This window comes from Lepus europaeus, chromosome 11, assembly GCF_033115175.1.
Source record: "Lepus europaeus isolate LE1 chromosome 11, mLepTim1.pri, whole genome shotgun sequence".
In the NCBI taxonomy this organism is placed as follows: domain Eukaryota; kingdom Metazoa; phylum Chordata; class Mammalia; order Lagomorpha; family Leporidae; genus Lepus; species Lepus europaeus.
Window position 1 is genome coordinate 64280151 of NC_084837.1, and position 26312 is coordinate 64306462.

The window sequence follows — 26312 nt, forward strand, 5'->3', positions numbered from 1 at the left end:
AAAAAGAAGCTCTTAAGGTAGTCATATCTCACTTGTTCAGTCTCCCCAACTCTGGCAACTGACGCCTACACACAGTCTGTGTCTCTAAGCCACAAAAACAACAGCAACAACAACCACCATGCCGAAAGCCCTGGGGTGCACTGAGTTAGGCTGTTGCTTGCAACACCAGCATCCCATATTAGAGCACTGGTTTGGGTCTGGGCTGCTCTGCTTCCAATACAGCTCCCTGCTAATGGGCCTGGGAAAGCAGCGGAAAATGTCCCAAGTATCTGCATTCCTGCCGCCCACATGGGAGACCTGGATGGAGTTCCTGGCTCCTGGCTTTGGCCTGGCCCACCCTGGGCTGTTGTGGACATTTGTGAAGTGAACCAGAGGATGAAAGATGTCTCTCTGTCACTTTAACTTTTTTTTTTTTTTAAGATTTATTTATTTATTTGAAAGGCAGAGTACAGAGAGAGACAGTCTTCTATCCACTGTTTCATTCCCCAAATGGCCACAATGGCCAGAGCTGGGCCAGTCCAAAGCCAGGAGCCAGGAGCTTCTTCCAGGTCTCCCACGTGGGTGGAGGGGCCAAAGACTTGGGCCATCTTCTACTGCTTTCTGAGGCCACAGCAGAGAGCTGGATTGGAAGTGGAGCAGCCGGGTCTCAAACTGGTGCCCATATAGAATGCTGGCACTGTAGACTGCAGCTTTACCCACTATATCACAGCGCTGGCCCCTCTGTCACTTTATCTTTCAAATAAATATATAAATAAATCTTTTTAAAAAAGCACCCTTCAATACTGAATTATATAAAGGAATAAATAAGGAACTTCCACTAATATCTATATGTAGTCTACTTGGTAGAAGATATGATAAAACCATTAAAAAGTAGGTGGAAGAAAAGGAAGTAAAAATAGCAGCAATCATTATTTTAGTTTATATTCTTTTCCCCTCTGAAGCATAACTCAGCTTTCTGCAAAAACTAGACTTTCTCATATTCAATGACCCTAAAACATCCTCTACTTATAATCCAGAACTGAGAATGAATGACACAGTGTAAAGCCATCTGTTAAAGCTATGAGTGGGATTCCATTCTGGAGGGATAACAAACAACCCCAGCCCCAAGTGGGACACGGCAGCTTCCGGGGTCTCACCCATGGCCACTGGGATGTCTGTCCAGTTCAGGGCACATTTCTGTGTGCAGGTCCCCTCCTCGTTGAGTACCACGGTGAGATCATCCTGGCCCACGGCCACTTTTCCATCTGCCAGAGGTGCAACTAAGGGCTCCAGCTGTTTTCCTGTTGGAAAGAGCTCTTTGATGGACCCCTTTCCATCCACCTACAGGAAGACACAAAGTGAGTCACCCAGCATTCCCTGGCCAGAAGCATGAACATGGCTTGGAAAAGCCCAGACAAAACCCCAGACATACAGAAGCCCATATTCCTTGTTTGACAGAAGGAAATACCATAGAGTTTGTTATGAGAAACCTTGTCATCACTATTAAAACCAGTTCTTGGGGCTGGCACTGTGGTGTACTGGGTAAAACCACCACCTGCACAGTACTATATGGGCACTGGTTAGTGTCCTAGCTGCTCCACCTCTGATCCAGCTCTCTGCTAATTGCATGGGAAAGCAGTGGAAGTAGGTCGAAGAGCTTGGACCCCTGTACCCATGTGATGGAATTCCTGGTTCCTGACTCCTGGCTTTGGCTTGGCTCAGCCCTGGTCATTTAGGCTACTCAGGGAATGAACCAGCATATGGAAGATCTATCTGTCTCTTCCTTTCTTTGTAACTCTGCCTTTCAAATAAATTTTAAAGAACCTTAAATAATAATAATAATAATAATAATAATAATAATAATAATAATAAAAACAGTTCTCTTTTTCTTTAACACAGGGAACAGCATCAGGCCCAGCAACTGACGATGCCAAGTGCCAGGGAGAATGCATTAGCTACTGATGGGAATGAGAAGCAGTATAGCCATTTCATCTGCTGTTTGTTTTGTTTTTAATTTTAGTTATTTGAAAGGCAGAGTTACAGAGACAGAGAAGGAGAGAGAGAGAGAGAGAGCTCTTCTGTCCACTGGTTACTCCTCAAATGGTCACAAAAACCAAGGCTGGGCCAGGCCAAAGCCAGGAGCCAGGGGCTTCATCCAGGTCTCCCATGTGGGTGCAGGGGCCCAAGGACTTGGGTCATCTCCTGGTGCTTTCCCAGGCTCATCAGCAGGGAGCTTTATTGGAGTGGAGCAGCTGGGACTTGAACCAGTGCCCACATAGGATGCTAGCATTGCAGAAGGCAGCTTAACACATTATGCCCGCCCTGATGTCTGCTGCTTTGGGAAAGTCAGACACCTGCATGTGGTGCAGCAATCACATTCCCAGGCACCTGCCCAAGAAACAAAAACTTACGCTTACATAAACATCTGTTTGCCAACATTAACAGCAGCTTTATTCATAACTGCCAAAAATCAGAAGCAATTTTATCCTTCAACTCAGGAATGGATAAACTGCAATATATCCATACCACAGACTTCTATACCGCCATAAAAAAAACTATTCACGTATGCACAAGGACACAGATGAATCACAAATGCACTCTGCTAAGTGAAAAAATCTATACACTGTGTGATTCAATTTACATGATATTCTGGAAAAAGCAAAATCATAAGAGATGAAGAAAAAATCAGGGGCCAATGCTTGGCATAGTGAAGCCGCTGCCTGCAGTGCTGGCATCCCGAGTCCTGGCTGCTCCACTTCCAGCTCTTAATTTATGGCCTGGGAAAGCAGTAGAAGATGGTCCAAGTTCCTGGGGCCCTGTGCCCATGTGGGAGACCCAGAAGAAACTCTAGGCTCCTGGCTTACGATTGGCTCAGCTCCAGCCGTTGCAGCCAATTGGGGAATGAAACAGTGGATGGGAGACCTCTCCCTCTCTCCCTCCCTCCCTCCCTCCCTCTCTCTCTCTCTCTCTCTGCCTCTCAAATAATAATAAATACATCTTTAAAAAAAAAAAAAAAAGGGACCAGTATGGTGTAGCAGGTTAAGCTGCCACCTACAACACCAGCATCCCATATTGAAGTACTGCTCTGCTTCCAATCTATCTCCCCCTTAATGTGCCTGGGAGGGCAGTAGGAAATGGTCCAAGTACTTGGGTTCCTGCCACCCACATGAGACCTGAATGGAGTTCTGGCTTCTGGCTTTGGCCGAGGCCTGGCTGTTGCAGCCATTCGGGGAGTGAAGCAATAAACGGAAGATCTCTCTGTCTTTCTCGCTCTCTCTGCCATTCTGACTTTCAAACAAATAAATAAATCTTAAAAAAAAAAAAAAAAAGAAAGAAAAAAAACAGTCAGCGGTTACCAAAGATTGGAAGTAGGAGGAGGGACTGATTTCAAAGGCACAGGGGGTGATGAAACTGTCCTGAATCTTGATTGCAGTAGTAGTTATATAACTCTAGGCTTTGATCAAAACACAGAACTCCACACCAAAATGAGTTATTTTTTACTGTATGTAAAAAAAAACGAATGGTTTCAGAACTGCTGGGTCCAAAAGCAACCTTTTGACCCCAAGAAGACTCCACCCTCAGCAAGCAGATGGCAGCACGCACGGCAGTCAGAGCACTGAGAGTCTGCTTGCAGCCTCTGGCTCCCCTGCGCCTTGTGGACTTGTCTCAGCACCTGTACCACGCTGCGATTCCAGTCAGCTAACCCGGTGGCTCCTCCGGGGGTCTGCAACCACGGGCTGATGGATTCGGAGAGTCTAACAGCAAACATATGCATCAAATACATCACGAAGAGCTCATCGGAGGGGACAGAGGAGGTGGAGAGAAAGACCTGTAGAAAGGCCACATCTGGAGTGAGACCAGTACGAAGCCAAGATCTAGGTTACTCCATGAAAGGAATGGTAGAGCTATCCTTTCCATAGACAGCATGCACGCTGGGGGACAAATAAGAATGTCAATGTCAGCACTTAGATTAAGAGAAAAAGCAAGTTATAAAACAATGTGTCTGACAGTTTTGTGAACAGTGGGTATCATATTTGTGTAAACAGGCTAGAAGCCCATTTGCCAAAAAGGGTAACAGTGATCATTTCTCGTTGGAGAGATTATTATTATCAGTATCTTCTTATTTTCTATAATAAACACATGTAGCTTTTGAAATAAAGATGGAAATAGTTTCTAAAACATATACAGTAAAGGATTTGTGGGAGTGGGAAGCAAGAGATTCAAAGTCTTACAAATATTTAAGTAAATAATAAAATTAAGGAAGGGCAGCAGAGGATGGCCCAAGTGCTTGGGTCCCTGCACCCATGTGGGAGACCTGGAAGAAGCTCCTGGCTGCAGACCAGCCCAGTTCTGGCCATTGCAGCCATTTGGGAAGTGAACCAGTGGATGTAAGCCCTCTCTCCCTCTTTCTCTCCCTCTCTTTCTGTAACTCTGCCTTTCAAATAAATAAATCTTTAAAAAATACTACTAATAAAATAAGTTTATAACTCCTTAGCACTAAGGTCTAAGGGGTAGCAGCCCATGAGAAGGCTGCTGGACAGATGAGTAGCCCAGATCACCTGTTCTTTTTTTTTTTTTTAATTTATTTATTTTTATTTTTATTTATTTTTTTTAAAAGATTTATTATTTGACAGGCAGAGTTACAAAGAGGCAGAGGCAGAGAGAGAGAGGCCTTCCATCTGCTGGCTCACTCTCCAGATGGACGCAGATGTGCCGATCTGGAGCCAGAAGCTTCTTCCTGGTCTCCCATGTGGATGCAGGGGCCCAAGGACTTGGGCCATATTCCACTGCTTTCCCAGGCCATAGCAGAGAGCTGGAGCAGAAGTGGAGCAGCTGGGACTCGAACCGGCATCGACACAGGATGGTAGCACTGCAGGCAGTGGCTTTATCCACTATGCCACAGTGCCAGCCCCGATCACCTGTTCTAACACACACTTGTGTGATGAGACTAAGTCATTAGCTACAGAATTCAGGGTTACTGTGTGGCTTAAATTACACAGACACCTTATTCATGGAAAAATGCTGAAATAAAAAAAAAACAGTCACATGAACATACACCCTGTTATGCCAAAAGCTCTATTGAAGGTGGTCTCTTGACCTGCAGTGCAGAAGCACGTACTCATCTCCCCAAGGCAAACTCCGAATCATCTGCCCCAAAGTAAACTGATGGCATTTGCAAAATAATAAGATTTTACCCGTATCAGGTAGTAGTCTCTCTTGAAACCCACGCAGATGGAATTTTCACACCATGCCATGGACTTAGGCACATCTGGTACACTGAAGTCCCCCTGGAGAAAGACAGCAAGATCAAAGTGAAAACACACCAAAAAGAAAACACCCCAACCTCCCTGTTATCACACCACTGCTCTGCAAACAACCTCTACCCTCTTCTGAGCATAAGTCTCCAAGCATAAGGCCAGGAAGCCAGCTCTAACAAAAACACATCCCCCGTGAACTGGTCAGAGAGCCTCTGGGAAAGGTGAAAGCCCACTGTGAAATACAGCAGTCTGCAGGGACACAGAATGATCTTACAATGGGCACGAAGGGGCTGTCACTTGCTAGCAGGGTGCCCATCTGGGGAGGAAACGGCTGGACCCCTACACATCTCTAGCGCTGAGCAGGCTGCGGGCCAACAGCAGCAGCAGTTCTACCCAATCTGCGGACTGGGCCAGAGTGGACATACCTGCAACTCATGAAACTCCCGGTCCTTCCAGAAGTAGAGCTGCAGCTTCTTTTTCACGGCCACACACATGCGCAGCACCTCCTCCCCAGTCTCTGTGTGCTGGCGAGAGACACCGCGAACAACTAAGCACACGCACGTGATGACTCCATAACCGACAGCAAGACTGGAGAGGCCCTTCCTTGCAATGGCACCCACCTGAAAGTCCCCAGGACTACAAAGTCAGACTGACAGAAACGCTGAGCAGAAGGGCACGCTTCTCCATGAGGTGCCCAGAACCAACTGGTTCAGGAATGTGTCCTCCTCAGGGGCTGCCAGCCAAGGCCCCTGGCACCAGCCTCTCACATAGTTCAGAGGGAAATACCAGGGCGAGCCTTCTCCCATGTAACGACCCCCACCCCGCCCCGCCTCCATTTTCCCCTTAAATGTTCCTCACTCATGACTATCAAATGTGACCAACACGTACCAACGTGACCAGCACGCATCAATAGGGACCAGCATGTGCCAGTGACAGAGAGGCCCACCTTCCGTCCTTTAAGGGAGTGCGGAAAAGGAAACCCTACCCACCAAACAAGGCAGGGTCAATGCGGACCATACATGCTAAAAGAGTGTCAGAGCGGTCAGGTAGATCTGAGAGTGTGAAGATGACAAACTGGTAAAAACTAGGAGAGAACAAGGAAAGCTCCCGACAGACACTATTCACTGTGTCCTGCAAGTGTCGCTGCCCTCCGTTACTAGCTTCCCGTCACAGGGCGTCAGGTGCTCTGATAGGCACACACACACACGGGGCACAAAAATGGTTCAACGTCACACCACATCCAAGGGGGGCGGATTTCCCTAACACAATCCAACGTGAACTATTCCCTTTGGAGTCTCTGCTGGGCTTGGCTCACGACTGTCTTCCCATCTCGTGGCAGGACACGAGGAGGGCAGTGCTAAGCATAGCACGAGCCATGTCTCATCTCGCACACACTTACCTGGAGATCGCATGTGAACAATGACGCTCCCTTTGCCTTGGAGACCGTAGTGATTTGTTGAAATGTCAACAGGTCATGGACATAAATGTTGTTTTCTGTTCGGAAGGAGGTAAAACATCATTACAAGTGACAGTAATTCTCAAAAAAAAAAAAAAAAAAAAAAAACCAAAAAAACAAAAACAAAAACACATAACCGTGACATCTAAATGAACCAAAGGGCAGCTGCTGGCTGAAGGTGGATCTCAAGTTTCACCAGCAGTGATTCAATCCTGGCTAAACATGTAAGAGGCCATTCTGCTTTCTGAACTTGGGTATTTTGTGGCTTAAAAATCTGGGCTGACTTGAGTAAAAGAGCTCTTTCATTTTCAAAGCACACTCAGCCTCATCCTCCTCCAGTCTGGAAAGCTGTGCCACAGCGCTTAGATGAGAAACAGCTTCCAGAGCTACTTACATTAGGAGGCTCCACTTAGAAACCTGTGGTACTGGCATCCCATAGGGTGCCGGTTCAAGTCCCGGCTGCTCCACTTCCGATCCAGCTCCCTGCTAATGTGCCTGGGAAAGCAGCGGAAGATGGCCCAAGTCCTTGGGCCCCTCCGCCCACGTGGGAGCCCCAGAAGAAGCTTCCTGGCTCCTGGCGCTGGTCTGGTCCAGTCCTGGCTGTTGTGGCAATTTGGGGAGTGAACCAGAAGATGACAGACCTCTCTGTCTCTCTTCTCTTTAATCTGCCTATCAAATAAATAAATAAAACTTAAAAAGAAAAGTAAATCTGCAATTTTGTACAAACTCATGGCAAAGATTTCTTTTTAGTAAACAAAATAATAATTTCATCTGTGCCTCATATCTAATTTTTTTTCTTTTTAAATTTGAGAGGCAGATAAACAGAGAAAAGGAGCTCCCACCTGCTGGTTCACTCACTCCCCAAATGATCACAAAGGCTGGGGCTGGGTCAGACCAAAGCTGGAAAGCAGAAACCCAATCTAGGTCTCCCATAAGGGAAGCAGAAACCCAACTACTTATGCCATCATCACTGCCTCCTACGGAAGCTGGGATCAGGAATGCAATCAGGTACTGAACCCAGGCCCTCCGATGTGGGACACAGCATCTTAATCACTAGGACAAGTACCACCCCATCTCTAGCTTTCATTATGAAGATCTGGTTACCTTAAATGTTCATCTGTGGAACCTAGCAACTAAGTTCAAAATGATCCTACTCTTGGGCCTACGGATGAAGACTACAATGTGTGGTAAGTGTTTAGTCCTCTGCTTGTCAAGAAAAAGGTCTCATCACTGCCTTTCACAAAACCATGGCCTTTAAAACAAGGCCCTGAACAGTCTGGCCCTGAACTGTCTCTGACCTAAAATCCCACCAGTCTCCAGCACATATCCCAAGTCTGGCCACAATGAACTTCCTGTCAGGTAGTGCCACACGGCAGAGCCTTTCCTCGTGTTGTTCCCTCTGTGCCTCTCTCTCTTCCTGTGGAATTCTAGTCATCTGCTGACAATGCAGCCCTTCCATCACTAAGACCTCAAAATACTTTCTGTAAATCTCCACTGTAAGCTATGTATTGTATCACGATTGCTATGTCTTTTCAGTCTTCGTAATCAGAACCTGTGTCAAAGACACAAAGCGGGTCTCATTGAACATGATAGCCCCAACGTCTAGTCCACACTCCGCAAGCAGCAGGGATCAATAAACACCTGGCTGGTGACTGAGAATGGAAACTCCTTGTAGAACAGAGTTCAAGTTCATAAGGGATGCCACTGTCTTTATACCCACATACCCTGTTGCATGTGGTTTGGAACATGTTAGCACAGTGTTAAGTAACTACTAGTAAATTAATTACAAAAGGGTTAATTGGGTCACAGCTTTTGTTTTTCGACACATGAAATACAAAGGCAACCCCTTTCCTTACCTAACAAGCTGACCAGAATCTTAAACTGGGAAACCACATGGATCTGGAAAACAGCAGATCGTTAGACCCAATTAGACAGTTTTTACAAGGCTTAGCAACATTCACTTAAGTACAGTACTCAGAAGAGACCAAAGTGCCTATGCCAGTTATGAGGATTTTTTTTTTTTTTTGACAGGCAGAGCGGATAGTGAGAGAGAGAGAGACACGGATGTTGACTTATGTGCAATCACAATTTCTGCTTCTGAGAAAGGCTCTCAGGCAAACGATGACTGGGCAGCGGTGAGGACTTGAAGAGTTTATAGGCAACGTCACCAGAGTTCTAGCTTTGGTGAGGGTCTCTGTGAGTAAAACACTCTTGTGAAACCACCATCACTGTTACCTGCTGAATCTTTTTGGAGAAGTTCTTATTGGATTTCTCTAGCGTCACTTCAAACCTGTTGCAACCTAGGGAGGAGAAATAAACATTCACAATTTCAAACACAAGAAAATATATAGAAACCAACTACAATAAGAATCCTGGTCTCTTGGACCAAGCTTTAAAAATTCCTATAAGACTAGAAATCAGAGATCTAAAATAGCCAGCTGTCTTTACTGAGCAGAGTTAAGTTGCTTTCAACTCCAATTTTATTATTATTACTATTATTATTTTATTAATTTGAGAAGGAAAGAGGGAAGGGAAGGTAGACAGAATGCTCCCTTCTGCTGGTTCACTCTCCAAATGGCCACAATGGCCAGGGCTGGGCCAGGCTGAAACGAGGAACGAGGAGCATCTTCCAGATCTGCCTGATCCCAGAGAATGCTTGTGTAGGTTCTAGCTATAAATATTTACTGCATCAGAAATTAAGACTTGGGGCCACTGCCCGCAGTGCCAGCATCCCATAGGGGTGCCTGTTCGAGTCCCAGCTGCTCCACTTTCAATCCAGCTCTCTGCTAATGTTTCTGGGAAAGCAGCGAAGATGGCCCAAGTTCTTGGGCCCCTTCACTCAAGTGGGAGACCCAGAAGATGCTCCTTACTCCTGGCTTCAGATCGGCCTGCCCCCGGCCATTGCAGCCATTTGGGGAGTGAAGACCTCACTCTCTCTGCCTCTACCTCTGCCTCTCTGTAACTCTACCTTTCAAATAAATAAATAAATAAATCTTTAAAAAAAGAAAGAAAGAAAGAAAGAAATTAAGACTGAGGAATCCTTCTTTTTTTTTTTTTTTTTTAAAGAAAAGATTATTTGAAAGTCAGAGCTACAGAGAGAGAAAGACAAAGAGAGAAATCCTCCATCCACCTGTTCACTCCCCAAATGGCTGCAACAGCCTGGGCTGGACCAAGCTGAAGCCAGGAGCCAGGAGCTTCTTCCAGATCTCCCACATGGGTGCAGTGGTCTAAGGACTTGGGCCATTTTCTGCTGCTTTCTCAAGTGCATTAGCAGGGAGATGGATTGGAGGCCGAGCAGCCAGGACTCGAACTGGCACCCATATGAGATGCCAGCACTGCAGACAGTGGCTTAACCTGCTGTGCCACAGCACCAGCCCCAAGACTGAGAATTCTTAAACAATATTTATTATTAACTCATTGAAAAATCACAGTAAGACTGAAATATGTTAGCATTAAAAATTTTAAAATAACTATTTCTCCCAAGCAAAAAAACATTGTTCTAGATTTTTTGGAAATCTCTGTTAATGTTTAGTTTAACAGAAGACAGCTGAACTCTCATACTCACTTCTGTATTTAATGTTTTGACACACTGTTTTGTTTGAAATACAACAAAAATATATCCTCACATGGATCTATCTACCTAGTACCATTTGGGGAGTGAACCAGCGGATGGAAGATCTGTCTCTGTCTCTCTCTGTCTCTGGCTCTCTTCTCTGTAACTCTAACTTTCAAATAAATACATCTTTTTTTTAAGAATTATTCTTTATATATCTGAAAGTCAGAGTTACACAGAGAGAGAAGGAGAGGCACGGGGTGGGGGTTTCCATTCCACTGGTTCACTCCCCAAATGACCGGAAAGTCCAGAGCTGAGCGGATCCGAAGCCAGGAGCTTCTTCCAGGTCTCTCACATGGGTGCAGGGGCCCAAGGACTTGGGCCATCTTCTACTGCTTTCCCAGGCCACAGCAGAGAGCTGCAGTGGAAGAGAAGCAGTGGGACTTGAAGCGATGCCCATATGGGATGCCAGTGCTGCAGGCTTGCCACAGTGCTGGCCCCCTAAATAAATAAAGAAGAGAGGAAGGGAGGGAGAGAGGGAGGGAAAGAGAGAAAGAGAGATAGAAAGGAAGAAAGGAAGAAAGGAAGAAAGGAAGGAAGGAAGGAAGGAAGGAACGAACCTCATGCACTGGTCATCTGGAAAATATGTGTAGCGGCTCACCATAGGCTGGCACATTTCATTATAGGATATTTTAAAAATCACACTTATTATCATCACAGCCAATCTCACTGGAAAAATCATTAAGTACTGAAAAGCTGTCAAGTTCATGGAAGTAGACACCAGTGTTGCACAATCGGAGGTTTCTCTTGAAAGTTCTCACTTTATCATTTGCAGCAAAAACTGCCAGCTGTTTTCTTTGAAGTAACAGACTCCCTTTGTTCACTTTGCAAAGAACATCTGCCAAGTAGCCCAGAGCTCTGAAAACCCGTGGTCAGTCTGGCAGTCATCCTTTAGCGTGGGAAGTGCTGCTCTGTGAGAAAAGTGGTCAGTCCAGTGTGCAACTCAGACAACTGTACAAGGTCTTCCCCTCAGCACCGCCGCCAGACCTCATACCCGGGCACCCAGCACATTGCATCATGTGTACTTGCCACTGTATCACAAGGGATTATGGAAAACATGTGTCACCACAGGGCTAAATATAACAAAATTAGTAACTGCACCACCAAGAACATTCTGGAGTGAAGCTAGCCTTAAACTACAGAAACCATTGTGAGTGCACGGTGAGACCAACACAGCAGAGATGGGGGCCACTGTCCTGATTTGTGCTCAGGGTCCAGCAGCTTCAAACATCAGGATAGTGAAACACCGAAGTGTTGGCGTTACTGTGAACTTAGTTTTGACCTTGTGGGGCCTCTGAAAGTCATCACCACTGCTGGAATCCCAACGGGTATGGAGACCACACGTTGAAAACCACATGTCCAGGGTGCTAATATCACCAAAATAAACCTAGAGACGTGAGGGCCCCACATGCAAACCAATCTAACTTCTCTCTTTAAGGTAAGAGCAGAATGAAGCCTAGTGTTGGTTCTGAGCTGTGGGGAGTTGGCTCAGACCAGAGGAGCCTGCAGGCCCTCAGATCCTGGTCTTTCCCTGACACCTACTGTTCCCTCCCTTTCCTCAGAAAGACAGCCTAGGTGCAGCCCAATCTAAGTCTGAAAAATCTGAAATCTAGAAACCAAATTGGTTCTAGGACTGACTCATAGAGGCCCAGATCTACTCTGGGGCCATATTAGGCCAGAGTTGTGTCAGAGCTCGATTGTTGATTGTTTTCTTTTTTTTTTTTATTTTTAAAATTTATTTGACAGATAAAGTTAGACAGTGAGAGAGAGAGAGAGAGAGAGACAGAGAGAAAGGTCTTCCTTCCGTTGGTTTACCCCTCCAAATGGCCGCTACGGCCGGAGCTACGCCAATCCAAAGCCAGGAGCCAGGAGCTTCCTCCTGGTCTCCCATGTGGGTGCAGACACCCAAGCACCTGGGCCATCCTCCACTACCTTCCTGGGCCACAGCAGAGAGCTGGACTGGAAGAGGAGCAGCCGGGACTAAAACCCGGCGCCCATATGGGATGCCAGCGCCACAGGTGGAGGATTAACCAAGTGAGCCACGGCACCGATTCCCCCTACCTTTTTTAAAGATTTTATTTATTTATTTGAGAGGCAGAGTTACAAACAGAGAGAGGAAGGGATGAGGCAAGAGTGAGAGATCTCTTCTATCCATCCACTGGTTCATGCCCCAAATGGCTACAATGGTTGTAACTGGGCCGATCTGAAGCCAGGAGCCAAGAGCTTCTTCTAGGTCTCCCACATGGGTACAGGGACTCAAGTACTTGGGCCATCTTTCACTGCTTTCCCAGAAGCATTAACAGGGAGCTAGACTGGAAGTGGAGCAGTCGGGACATGAACTGGCACCCATATGGAATGGAGGTGCCACAGGCGGAGGCTCAGCCTACCATGCCACAGTGCCAGCCTACTTAGCTTGTTTTCTTTCTTTTGTTCTTTTTTCTTTTTTTAAATAGATTTATTCATTTATTTCATAGGCAGAGTTATAGAGAGACAGTGGCAGATAGAGAGAGAGAGAGAGAGAGAGATCGATCTTCCATCAGCTGGTTCACTCCCCAAATGGCTGCAGTGGCTGGAGCTGTGCCAATCGAAAGCCAAGAGCCAGGAGCTTCTTCCAGGTCTCCCACACCAGTGCAGGGGCCCAAGGACTTGGGCCACCTTCTGCTTTCCTAGGCCACGGCAGAGAGCTGTATCAGAAATGGAACAGCCGGGACACAAACCAGTGCCCATTTGGGATGCTGGCACTGCAGGCGGCAGCTTTACCCGCTACAGCACTGGCCCCCAAATAAGTAAGTCTTAAAAGAAAAAAATCTAGCTTTCAATTTCTCACCACTTATTTATGAGCCCATAGTAGACAATCAAAAACAGCTGTTAAATGATGAATAAAATCCAAGGACAACTTAATTTTTTAGATTACTGACAAGGCAGACGTCACAGAATGCAAATATTCTGGTTCTGAGTACTAACAACTTAAAGCAAGAATCAGCAAAGCATTGCCTATTGGACAAATCGAAGCCTCTGCCTGTTTTGTGAATAAAGTTTTATTGGAACATTTACATACTGTAAGGGGCTGCTATCAGGCCATAATGGGACAGTTGTGTAATCATAACACAGATCTCTCTCTCTCTTTTTTTTTTTTTTACTTTATTTGAAAGGCGGAATTACAGAGAGTGGGGTAGGGGGGTGGGGGAGTAGGGAGAGACAGAGGCAGAGAGGTCTTCCATCTGCTGGTTCATTCCCCAAATGGCTGCAACAGCCGGAGCTGCGCTGATCCAAAGTCAGGAACCAGGAGCTTCTTCCAGGTCTCCCACGCAGATGCCAGGGCCCAAGCACTTGGGCCATCTTCTACTACTTTCCTAGGCTATAGCAGAGAGCTGGATTGGAAGTGGAGCAGCTGGGACTCAAACCGGTGCCTGTACAGGAAGCTGGCACTGCAGACAGCGGCTTAATTCACTATGTCAGAGTGCAGGCCCCAACAGAGGTATCTTATGGCCTGCAAAGCCCAACATACTCACCATTTGGAACATTTTGGAACAAACTGGTTGACTTAATTTAAAGGAGAATTGAGAAACATAGAAACGAAATCCAGTCTCTACCTTGTTCTCTGGTTTCCCTTCTTGCCCCACTATGGAACCCTCCCAGGTGCCTTCCTCTTTCCCCATGGCCCCAGGAATCTGTTTGTTTTTTTTTTTTTTTCCCAATGTCAAACCCCCTTTGCTGCAGGTTCCAAAAAGAGGGCTCTATTTCCACTCTTACCTTAAGCTATTTACTTAGGAAAAATAATTAAATTGAAAGCTATGAAGTTGCTGTTTTTGTAGGACTAATATAGCTGACCACCGACAATTTGGCTCAACCCATCCTGGCACTAGCAGCAGATTTCTATGGATTGTGACTCCAGGGCATGACATCCAAACACATCATTTTCCATAAAGAAAGTATATACATAACATTAGGAAAAGAGAGAAAGGTATTTTTTCCCTAATAAAGGACATGCTTTAAGACAACAGATTTTGGAGCTGGCGCTGTGGTGTAGTGAGTAAAGCCACCACCTGTGATGCCAGCATCCCATATGGGCGCAGGTTCATGTTCTAGCTGCTCCACTTCCGATGCAGCTCCCTTCCAATGGTCTGGGAAAGCAGTGGACGATAGCCCAAGTGCTTGGGCCCCTGCACCCATGTGGGAGACTGGATAAAGCTCCTGGATCCTGGCTTTGGTGTGGCCCAGCACTGGCCATTGGGGCCATCTGAGGAGTAAACCAGTGGATGGAAGATTCTCTCTCTCTGTTTCTCTCTCCCTCAACCCCTGTAACTCTTTCAAATAAATAATTAAATCTTAAAAAAAAAAAAAAAAAAAGAGAGAGAGAGAGAGAGAATAGACTTCAAATACTATAGTTATTTTCCTACATTATTACTTACAAAGTCATATTGGATTTAAACTTCAGTTTGCAAAGTCCTTTCAAGGCTATTATGCATCTGACCCCATCGGCTCTGGGAGGCAGGCAGGCAGGCAGGCAGGCAGTTTACAGAAGACAAGGCTGACGTGGGAAAGGACCTGCTCACAGTCATGGGGCCAGGGAGAAGTGAACCGGGGCACAAGCCTGGGGCCTCTCTTCCTGTTCTCTCACATGCTACCAGGACCTTTTCCATCAATGGTTCCCGCCTGTGCTTCCCACCACCACACCATTTCTACAGGAATCTTATCCCCAGCAGTGGTCTTCTCATTACTGGGTGTGAGTCTCCAAGAAGTCAAGAGGGAAGGACACTCAGCCCCATCTCCCAGACAGGGGGAGGCAAATACAGTTGGGAAAACACATGAACCAAACAACCACGAGATTCTCAGGTTGCTCCCCATTTCTCTTGCGTTCCCTCTACCACAATCTACCACAATCACTCTTTCAGTGAACAGCAAATCACCGACATCGCAATTATAAAGCAGCTAACGACCAAAACTTCTTGGCATGAGCAATGAACCATCTCTTTCTCTGCCACTTACCAACATCCTTCCGAATCCTATAGAGAAGCAGATGTCCTTGTTTGGTTCCAACAAGAAGCCATTCCTCTGGAAAAGAAAAGAGCCATGAGAAGGGTCAATCGGCTTGGTAACACCCCATCACTTTGGCTGGGGTTTGTCATCAGAAACCGAAGGGTTGGACCAGCACTGTGGTGCAGTAGGTTAATCCTCCACCTGTGGCGCCGGCATCCCATACGTGCGCTGGTTCAGCTCCTGGCTGCTCCATTTCTGATCCAGCTCTCTGCTATGGCCTGGGAAAGCAGTAGAAGATGGCCCAAGTCCTTGGGCCCCTGCACCCACGTGGGAGACCTGGAGGAAGCTCCTGGCTTTGGATTGGTGCAGTTCCGGCCATTGTGGCCAATTGGGGAGTGAAGCAGCAGATGGAATGTCTCTCTCCCTCTCTCTCTCTGCCTCTTCTTCTCTCTCTTTTTAACTCTTTCAAATAAATCAATCAATCTTTAATAAATAAAAAACAGAAATAAGATGGACCAAGCTCTTGGGCCCTTGCACCCATGTGGGAAACCTGGAAGAAGTTCCTGACTCCTGGCTTTGGATCAGTTCAGCTCTGGCTGTTGCACCATTTGCAGAGTGAACCAGCGGTTGGAAGACTTTTCTTTTTCTTTTAAAAATTTACTTTATTTATTTGAAAGACAGAGTTACAGAGAGAGGTAGAGCCAGAGAAAGAGAGAGGTCTTCCATTCCGCTGGTTCACTCCCCAAATGACCACAACAGCCAGAGCTGAGTTGATCTGAAGCCAGGAGCCAGAAGCTTCCTCCAGGTCTCTCATGTAGGTGCAGGGCCCAAGGACTTGGGCTATTGCTACTTTCCCAGGCCATAGCAGAGAGCTGGATTGGAAGAGGAGCAGCTGGGATTCGAACCAGTACCCATATGGGATGCTTGCACTACAGGCTGGGGCTTTAATCTGCTGCACCACTGCACCGGCCCCTGGAAGACCTTTCTCTCTGTCTCTCCCTCTCGCTGTAACTCTACCTCTCAAATAAATAAATAAAATCTTTAAAGAAATAAAAAAAAGAAAGAACCCAAAAGGTTAGAAAAAAGTTGCTTGTGATAACAGGTGTTTTGCAAAGCTAAGGAATTCATTCAATAAATGTTTGGGGTAAGCAACGAGCCAAATGGTTAGGACACCAGTTCAAATGTTCACATCCTGTATTAGAGCATCTGGCTTTAAACCCAACTCTGGCTCCCGACTCCAGCTTCCTGTTAATGCATACCCTAGAAGGCAGTGGTGATGCCTCAAGTAATTGGGTTGCTGCCATCCATATAGGAGACCTAGGTTGAGATCCCAGTCCCTGGCTCAGGCCCAGCCACAGTCAAGGTAGGCATCTAGAGAGTGAATCGACTAATGAGAGATTTCTGTCTCCAAGAAAGAAAAAGAGACAGCAAGACAGGAAGGAAAAAAAAGACAAGAAAGAAGAAAAAAAAAAGAAAGAAAGGAAATATTTGTGAATTAACCAATCAAAAAATACTTAGGCTCTAATTATTTTTTAAAATATTTATTTATAAGTCAGAATTAGAGAGACACAGAGAGACAGAGTCAGAGACAGAGAGAGAGAGGGAGGGAGGGAGGGAGGGAGGGAGAGAAAGAGGCATCTTCCATTCACTTGTTCACTCTCCAAATGGCCACAATAGCCAGGACTGGGCCAAGCCAAAGCCAGTAGCTTCTTCCAGGTCTCCCACATGGGTGCAGGGGCCCAAGCACTTGTGCCATTCTCCACTACTTCCCCAGGCACATTAGCAGGGAGCTGGATTGCAACTGCCCATATGGGATGCCAGTGCTGCAGATGGCAGCTTAACCTGCTGTGCTACAACGCCAGCCCCAGGCTCCAATTATCAGGCTACACATATTGGAGGATTAAAAAAAGTCCCTGGTTTCATTGTTTCAAAACTAAACATATCACAAATATACAAGGTTTTAAATATTTTTAAAAAAATATTTTATTTATTTGAGAGGTAGAGTTACAAACAGAGAAGGGAAAGACAAAGAGAGTCCTCTATCTGCTGGTTCACTACTCCCCAAATAGCAGCAATGGCTGGAGCTGTGCCAATCTGAAGCCAGGAGCCAGAGGCGTCTTCCAGGTCTCCCATGTGGGTGCAGGGGTCCAAGGACTTGGGCCATCATCTACTGCTTTCCCAGGCCATAAGCAGTGAGCTGGATTGGATGAGGAGCAGCCAGGACACAAACTGGCGCCATTATGGGATGCCAGTGCCACAGGCAGAGGCTTAGCCTATTACGCCACTGAACCGGCCTCAGGTTTTAAAATTTTTTATTAAGATAAAGATTTTTTAGTTCAGCACAAAAGAACATGACAGAAGTTTCTAAAATCATAAGATGAATAGTTTAAACATAACATAAAGGATCTAACCACAGAAATAACAGGTAGGAGGCATTCCTTGAAGATTTAATGGTTTTACTTTAGGGAAAATATGTGCCACATAGCAATAGGCTTACACAAGCCAGTATCTCAAAAATGGTCTAGCAGAGAAAAACAAGTACTGATAAGCATGTGAAAAAAAATTAAAGCCCTCATATACTTGCTGGCAGGAGCGTAAAATGATGCAATTTCCTTAGAAAACAGACTGGTGGTCTCTTAATAAGGTGAAACATCGAGTTACGCTATGACCCACTAATCTAAACCTGCGTATATGCCCAAGAGAACTGAAAACATGTTCACCCAAAAACTGGCACACGAATGTCCCCTGCAGCTAAAACGCAGAAACAACCCACATGTCCAAGTGATAAATGGGTAACCAAACTGTGGCACACCCACACGATGGAACACTGGCCAGCCATGAAAAGCAAGGAAGGACTGGTACACGGCACAATGGGGATGAACCTGGAAATGTGTGCCAAATGAAAGATGCTGCACTGTCTCTATCTGAAATGATCAGCAGAGGCAAATCCATGGAGACACAAAGGGTCGTGGCTGCCTAGGGCAGGTGGGCCTGGAGGGAAAACACCAGTGGGTACTAGGTTTCACTTCTGGGGTGATGAAATGTTCTAAAAGTGCCTGTGGTATACTTACACAATGCTGTGCATATATTGAAAATCACTAAATTGTATACATTACATGGGTCAATTCTATGTTTGAGTCACATCTCAATAAAGCTCTTAAAAAAAAAAAAAAAAGGCCTAGGTCAGGTACTTAAACTTTGCTGTGTATCAGAACTAAAGGTTCTGCCCCCAGAACCTGTGATTCAGTGGCATCAGTGTTCATTTTTAACAGGTTCCCAGGTGATGTTCATGCTGTTGGTTCAAGGATCACATTTTGGGAGGCACTGGACTAAGGTTAAAAATAAGGAGGCTCAGGGCCGGCACTGTGGCACAGAGGGTTAAAGCCCTGGCTTGAAGCGCTGGCATCCCATATGGGTGCCAGTTCTAGTCCTGGCTGCTCCTCTTCTGATCCAGCTCTCTGCTATGGCCTGGGAAAGCAGCAGAAGATGGCCCAAGTCCTTGGGCCCCTGCACCACATGGGAGACCTGGAAGAAGCTCCTGGCTCCTGGCTTTGGATCGGCACAGCTCTGGCCGTTGCAGCCATCTGGGGTGTGAACCAGCGGATGGAAGACCTCTCTCTGTAACTCTGCCTTTCAAATAAATAAAATAAATCTTTAAAAAAAAAAAATAAGGAGGTTCAGCAAGGGTATAAATTATTACCCTGACACAGCCACATTACATCATGTGGGGAAGAGGAACATGGAAACTCCCTCAGCTTTGTGAGGCTGTAACATAAAGGTCACCATTCTTTGCGCAAACTCCCTTGATTGTCCGTAAAATAAAATACTGCACAATGGTATGAGCAGATAACCCTTATGGAGTGCGCGCTGTGTTCTGGGAAATGCCAAGCACACGTCACGTGCTATTTCGCTAATCCTCACCACTATCCTTCCATGGAGGTCCATTTTGTTAACTTGCACTTGATAGATGCGTAAGTGTCCAGAGTCACACATACAGTAAGTGGCACAGTAGGGATTCTAACTCCAGTCTGTGACTCCTCGCCACGTGCTGTGACACACTACCTACGGCATCCCAAGGTCACACGAACCAGTGTCAGTCAGAGGTTGTCTGAAAGGTAGTAGCTATCAAAACAGGTCGGGGGTGGGGACTGGGCTTAATGGTTAAGACGCTGCTTGGGAAGCTTGCAACCCACACTGGAGTGCTTGGATCTGAGTCCTGGCTCCTCTTTCAATGCCTAAAGTGCACCCTGGGAGGCAGCAAGTGATGGCTCAAGTCCTTGGGTCCCTGCCACCAACATGAGAGACCCAAAGTGAGCTCCATACCCTTGGCTTTGGTGTAGCTCAGCTTTAGCTGTTGCAGACATTTGAGCAGTACACCAGCAGAAGGCACTCTTCGTATAAAAACAAACAAAAATGGGTCAGGATCCACATTAGGGACACTTCTCTACATCAATATCCTCACTGTCCTGAAAAAGCAGTTCTGTTTTAAAGGAAAAACAGGACACATAGAGTAAGATACTGTGTGCTCTTAAGGACATAAGCTGAAATCCTAAATGCCAGCTCTAATGGAACACTGGAGTTTTGTTTGAGAACATGGAGAAAAAACTCAGTTCACAATGTTTGCTCTGTAAAACATATTGTTTAGAACTCTACTTATCACAACATTAAGCAATTTGGCAATACTAAAGTTGATTTTTAGGACAACCATTGATATTTTAGACATAAATTATATGGAATAAAATTTTTAAAAATTCACTTGTAACACACATAAAATCTGAAACCAAAAGCCTATTCACCATCTTCCTCATTCTTGCTTCTCCATCGTATGCCCCCAACTATTGCTAGTTCCTGTTTCCTTTTTTTCTTTTATCAACCACAGCCTCCTCCCAAGTCTGCCAAGGTTATCCATTTTACCTTCAGCAGCTATCTCGGGACAGCCCCCTCCCCTAGAGTCTTTCCAGGGACACTTGTGACAGCCTCAAGTGGTCTCACCCTGCATACTCTTCCACTTTGCTGTCAATTTTCTTAAGAGTAGGTCTACAATGCTGTCATCCTCATGAAAATGCACTATCAGAATACAAATCAAAGCCCTACGCCCTGATTAATCTGTCAGGAGTGCATTTTTTGGAGCAAGTCTTTGGCGCAGTGGTTAAGGCACCTCTCAGGACGTCCGTACCTCTTTTCAGAGAACCTGGTTGGAGTCTCAGCTTCTTTACTTCTGATCCAGCTTCCTGCTAATGTGTATCCTGAGAAGCGACGATTAATGGTTCAAATACCTGGGTCCCTATTACCCATGTGAGAGACCCAGATTACATTCTGGGCTCTTGCTTCAGCCTGGACCAGCCCTGGCTGTTGCAGGCATTTGAGAAGTGAACTATCAGATAGTCTCTCTTCTTTTCAAATAAAATGAAAATAAATATATAAAAAAGTTGAAAGTCTATTCTCAATTTTTACTGAACTGTTTGTTTGCCAGTAAAGGTTTCTCATTAAATGTCTACTCAACTGGTCATAAAAGGGAATCAGACAGATTAAATTTACTGTAAATAAAAAAAATAACAAATTTTATTTGGCCCCTCTCAAGTTTTATTTTGGAGGTGCCAAGGAAAAATGTACTCATCATATTTGGAAAGTATTTGTGACAAATTTCTTTTAAATAATAAATGTATCACACACATACTCATTCCCAATCCTCAAACTTGTGAGAACAAAGCGTGTGTCATCCAGATGTGGTAAGGGCACATCTAACCCAGCCGTGAAGACGTCTGATTTGGTCACGGAAGTCAGTGGGGGTTGGCTGACAAGAGGACCTGGTCCACGTGAGGTCCTTCATTCTAGCACATGCCATTCTGTAACACAGCTGTGTACACACCACACAAGTCTCCTGGGACTCAATACTGCACATCAGAAAGTGGAACACGCTACACGCACAGGTAACACACACCTAAACAAAGCAGAGTCAGCCCCAGACAACTCCTGGATCCCTCGTGGAAGGTGACCTGGGCCCTCTTGCTTGTACTCTAAAGAAGCTCCGGCCAACAAGGCCACAGGGTCCAACCGCATGTAATAAGTGACTGCATTCCTGGCCAGTGCTGGCCACCACAGGGAGCACAGTGCTGAGTGAGGCAGTGGTCATCTCTCATCTTTGAGTCCCAAGGTGAGGAGTGTCTCTCAAAGCCTACCCTTGATTATCTGCATCCGGGCCACTTGGACTTACTAAAAACACACGTGGCTGAGTCCTATACCCAGAGATTCCGGCTCAAGACTCTGTGGCAGTATGCTGCATTTCCCCTTTCCTTTCCTTCCTTAATTACATGAAACACTGACATAATTAATATAAGTCTAGCTACCATCAATGTGTTCCACACTTCCTCTCCATGCCACTATGGAGATCATTTTAGTGATTGCACGTTTATCTCTCCACGGTTTCTTTGGAAAATAGAAATATATTATGTATTCCACACACACACAGAATCTGCATGTTTCACAGGCTCCACACACACATTAAATCTGGCAACCTGGCTCTGGAATCAGATATCACTTGCTGGATACTGATTTTGGAAAAATCTCTTAAATTCTCTATGATCAGGTTCTTCCCTTGCAAAATGGAGGTGCTATTAATTTCATAAAAGACTAATAAAGACCATTACTCAGTTAATAGAAGATAATACTATTAATATCATTATTCATTTGTCACACAAAGATTTAATGAATACCCACTGAATCGGGAACTTTTTCAGGAAATGTAGATACAGCTAAATTTGTAAATATACTAAACAAAATTCTTGCTCTGAAGGAATTTACTTTTTTAAAATTTTATTTACTTTATTCAAAAGGTAGAAAGAGAAAACAAAAAAAAGAGAGCTTAGACAACTACCTTTTGAACACTAGTGGGACAGACTGAAATTATTTCTTTGTTGGCTGTTATCAGACACAACCACTCACAGCTAATTGCCAAGGTTTGGACCTCTGCAACTTTCATTTGTATCCCAGAGCACACAAGAGATGCCTGACCATGCCTTCTGCACTAGCTAATTCCAAGAGGATTATGCTAATTCTTATGGGTTAGGTGTCATGCAGTCTGGTATGATGCTCTTCTACCTACAGAGTTAGATAACCTGGGCACTTTGAATACAAAGCTATCAACTACCTGGCTAGGTTAAGAGCTTAGAGTACTATGTGAGCCACCTACAAGAATGAGAAGCGGTTGTATGAGTGATCACTAAGGGGGAAAAAGCGCATAGCGTTAACTTGTTCCATGTCTAAAGACAAGTGCTTTCACCTAGAAAACAACACAATCCTTTGGACAAGTTCAAGTCCCTGGCAGATTGAAAATTTCCCACTTTGTTGTCCTCTACACAAAAGACTGCTTGGGAAACGACACGGGCCAAAACTGAGCACAATTAATAAGGAAAGCTCAGCCTCTAACTACGCACAGAGCAGACGGAGGCGGCACGTCCCTAAAATGCCTAGGTCGCTAGGGATCCCCCAAGCAGCCCCAGGGACATCGCTGTCTACGGCCGGCGGTCATCTCTCCGCCCTCCCTCATCCAGGTCCTTCTCGGGTAGCATCCGACCAGAGTCCATACAGCCAGACGCCTGTCCACTTGCCCAGCCTGGCTAAAGGTCCCAGCTGCTCCCGCCCTGACCTGGCCTCGACCCCGCCGCCCCTCGGCTCACCCCAGGCAGCCAGACAGTCGATCTGCAGAGGCAGCTTTTCCAGAATCGGCACCGGCTCGAAAGCGTCGTGCATGGCGGCGAGCAGACAGGCGCCGCCCTCGTCTCGCCCTGCGTCCGGCAGGCCTGTGGCCGGAACGAAGCCGGGTTAGGGGTAGACCGAGATTCGGCCCAGGACCCCCCACTACATGGCCTTCAGCAACACAGCCATCGTCCAGCCCGGACTTCCTGCCGGCTGCGCCCGCCCCTTCCGCAGCCTAGGTCCCGCCCCTTCCGTCCTGGCTCCCGAAGTCCCCTCAAGGAATTTGCTGGCGCCGAGGTTCCCATCTTCGCGCTGGACCTAGTTTCTCCGTTGTGGTGCCTAAGTAGCTAAGGGCTTGAAAGGAAGAAGAGATTTGAATCTTAGCTCTGTCTTAGGCAATGAACGTGGCGGTTAAGTATTCGGACTTTGGCGTCAGACTTGGGATGGAGATCTGGCATTTAGAAAATTCAGCTGTACCTTAGGAGAGTTAATCCTTCGATCCCCAGGTTCTCCAAGTGTGGGGCTCCGGACCAGAAGCATCACCTGTGAAGTCTCGGGCCTCACCGTAGCTCTACTGAATCAGTGTATGGAGGGGAACAGCGGTGTGTTTTAGTCAAACCCCCAAGGTGAGTCTGCACACAAGCTTTGCCTTTCTAGGCTGGTTTCTCAACTGTAGACCTGTAGCACGGTTGACACTGAGGGCAGGATAATGGGGGCGGGGAGAGGTCTGCACTGGGAATGCTAGGATGCTTAGCAGCATCCCTGAACTACTCAGCGGTTGGATGCCACTGCCCTGCTGCCCAGACACGGAAACAAAAATGTCTGACTGCCCAATGTCCCGTCAGTGACAAAATCACCCCTGCCGTGGACCACCTGGAACAGGCTAGTGCTTCTCAAATTTAATGCACAGACAGATCACCTGGAGACACTTTATATGTATCTTAAATCTTAATATTCCTTTTAGGAAGCAGTGACATGGCTCTTCCATCCTAATGGTCCTGTACTGTCTGAGGTTACCTTAGTATTCACCCTGGAGACTTGAAAAACAACAAAGCTAAATCTGAGCTGCAAGAATTTTTATATTTGGTAATTGTCCCTACAAAAACATGTATCTCAAGACTAGCATTTGATTGAAAGCAAAAATGTGAAAGAAAAGGCTGATTATAGTATATGTCAAAACAAATCAGGCCGGCACCTCGGCTCACTTGGCTAATCCTCTGCCTGCAGTGCTGTGGCCCGGGAGTGCAGTGGAGGATGTCCCAGATCCTTGGGCCCTGTACCTACATGGGAGACCAGGAGGAAGCACACTGCCAGCGGTAGCGGCCATCTGGGGGGTGAACAAATGGAAGGAAGACCTTTCTCTCTGTCTCTCTCACTAACTCTGCCTGTCAAAAACAAAACAAAACAAAAAACTGGTTAGCCTGTTGAGCCACGGCAAACGTAGGGATCCTTGTGCCACCTTTACCAAATGCTATTCTGAAAGCAATGAAAGTGTATTTTCAAGTAGCCAGAATAAACACAAATTGCTAAGCAAACCTTATGTTATGATTTTTTTCCACAGAAGTTGGTCACCTTCTTGAACATTTAGAATTACCAGAGCTGAGCTGGAAGAAGGTCTAATACCTTTTAGTTCCAGGCCTAAGCAAACCACCAAAATGAATAGGTCAATGTGAAACTACAAATTCCTTCTGGATCTGTCCTAATAAAAATTTCCAGTCCCAGTAACAGTAACCAACAGTTGGAATTAGCAGACCCCAGGGTATAGAATTTGAACTATACACTCTTACTGAATATAACAGGGCTTTCTGCTAGTCTCAAGTCAACATCAAGCCCTAAAAAGTACACTGATCAACTGTTATTACTGTGCAACAGCAACACAAGACAAAACCACCAGCTTGTTGCTAATGTATTATTAGCACAAAAATATAGTCAGCTACTCATATGTTGTAGAGATACTGCCTAGGTGACTTTTTAAAAAATCACCACAGTAGGCCGGCACCGCGGCTCAATAGGCTAATCCTCCGCCTGTGGCGCCGGCACCTCAGGTTCTAGTCCCAGTCAGGGCGCCAGATTCTGTCCCGGTTGCTCCTCTTCCAGGCCAGCTCTCTGCTGTGGCCCGGGAAGGCAAAGGAGGATGGCCCAAGTCCTTGGGCCCTGCGCCCACATGGGAGACCAGGAAAAGCACCTGGCTCCTGGCTTTGGATCAGTGTGGTGCGTTGGCTGCAGCGCGCCGGCCACGGCGGCCATTGGAGGGTAAACCAGCGGTAAAGGAAGACCTTTTTCCCTATCTCTCTCTCACTGTCCACTCTGTCAAAAAAAAAAAAAAAAAAAATCACCACAGTAAAGAGCTATAGAGAAATGGTACATACATGTTAGCACTTCCACCACAGCAGGAGCCAGTGAACAGTGGTCATGTGGGCAGTGTACTTACTGGTTTCAACAGAAAGCAAGATAATCCAGAATAAAAGCCATGAAAAGAAAATGTTCCCAAGAGAATATGGGAGACAGAAGGTTCTTTTGAGAGAGTATGGAAAAAATGAGAAAAATCTATTAATTTTTGTTAAAATTTTTATATTAAAAAGTGGCATGAACTTATGTAGAACATAAAACTCTTGGGAAGGCAAATTGGATAAAACCATTAAAACAGAAATATAGTGCTTCAAGTGAATCCCATCACTGTGTGATGTCCCTTATAAACAGCTTCTAAACTACCGCCAGATACTGGACCAGTCAAGCCTGCAACCCTGAGGAAGGAGCAGCAGTCCGGCAGCGCCACGCTACTCCAGGCAACAATCACTGAAATGAAGCCCCCAGCACCTGTTTCCTTTCTCGCAGCTCCCTCTTCTGAAGGTGCTCTGGCAAGATGCTCTCTCTCAGCACGTGAGACGGAGCACCGCTCTGCAGCTAACGCAACACACAGTGGAAAGCACGAAGGCCAACAAAGCACTGCCTAGGACTCTGCAGCACTGCCCTTGGAGGCTTACAAAACAGTAGTTAAAAGTCTCGGAGTGTGCACCACATTGCCAGCAATGGGATATGTCACAACAGCAGATGTCAAAAGAGTTAAGCAAATATTTCTCTTTAAAGTACATCTGAAATAGAAAAATCTTCAATATACACCATTTTGTAAACAAAATTGCACTTGATTTTGTTTTTATATGATCTGAATCACACTGTAAGTTTCTTTTTCTTTCAATTATTTATACAACCATGGCGCCTTAACTCAGAAGGGGCCTCTTTTTATCAAAACAATCTCTGCAAGATGTAACCTTGACTTCCCAGGAAACTGAAAGATAATTACCAATGTCCCCCATCACCCATGTAACTCCCT

General features: G+C 45.9%; 1 protein-coding gene across 1 annotated transcript in view; it reads right to left on the bottom strand.

Annotated features, from left to right (window-relative positions):
• Positions 1-23189, bottom strand: part of VPS39 (VPS39 subunit of HOPS complex) — a 50412-nt gene extending 27223 nt beyond the window's left edge. The window contains exons 1-8 of the mRNA XM_062205711.1: positions 22963-23189; positions 15296-15361; positions 8929-8993; positions 8550-8592; positions 6637-6731; positions 5663-5761; positions 5175-5267; positions 1137-1320 (exon numbers count right to left, since the gene is read on the bottom strand). Of these exons, the coding sequence (XP_062061695.1) occupies positions 1137-1320; positions 5175-5267; positions 5663-5761; positions 6637-6731; positions 8550-8592; positions 8929-8993; positions 15296-15361; positions 22963-23035 (718 nt within the window). The 5' untranslated portion in view covers positions 23036-23189. The remainder of the gene's footprint in view (positions 1-1136; positions 1321-5174; positions 5268-5662; positions 5762-6636; positions 6732-8549; positions 8593-8928; positions 8994-15295; positions 15362-22962) is intronic.
• Between the last annotated feature and the right edge of the window lie 3123 nt (positions 23190-26312).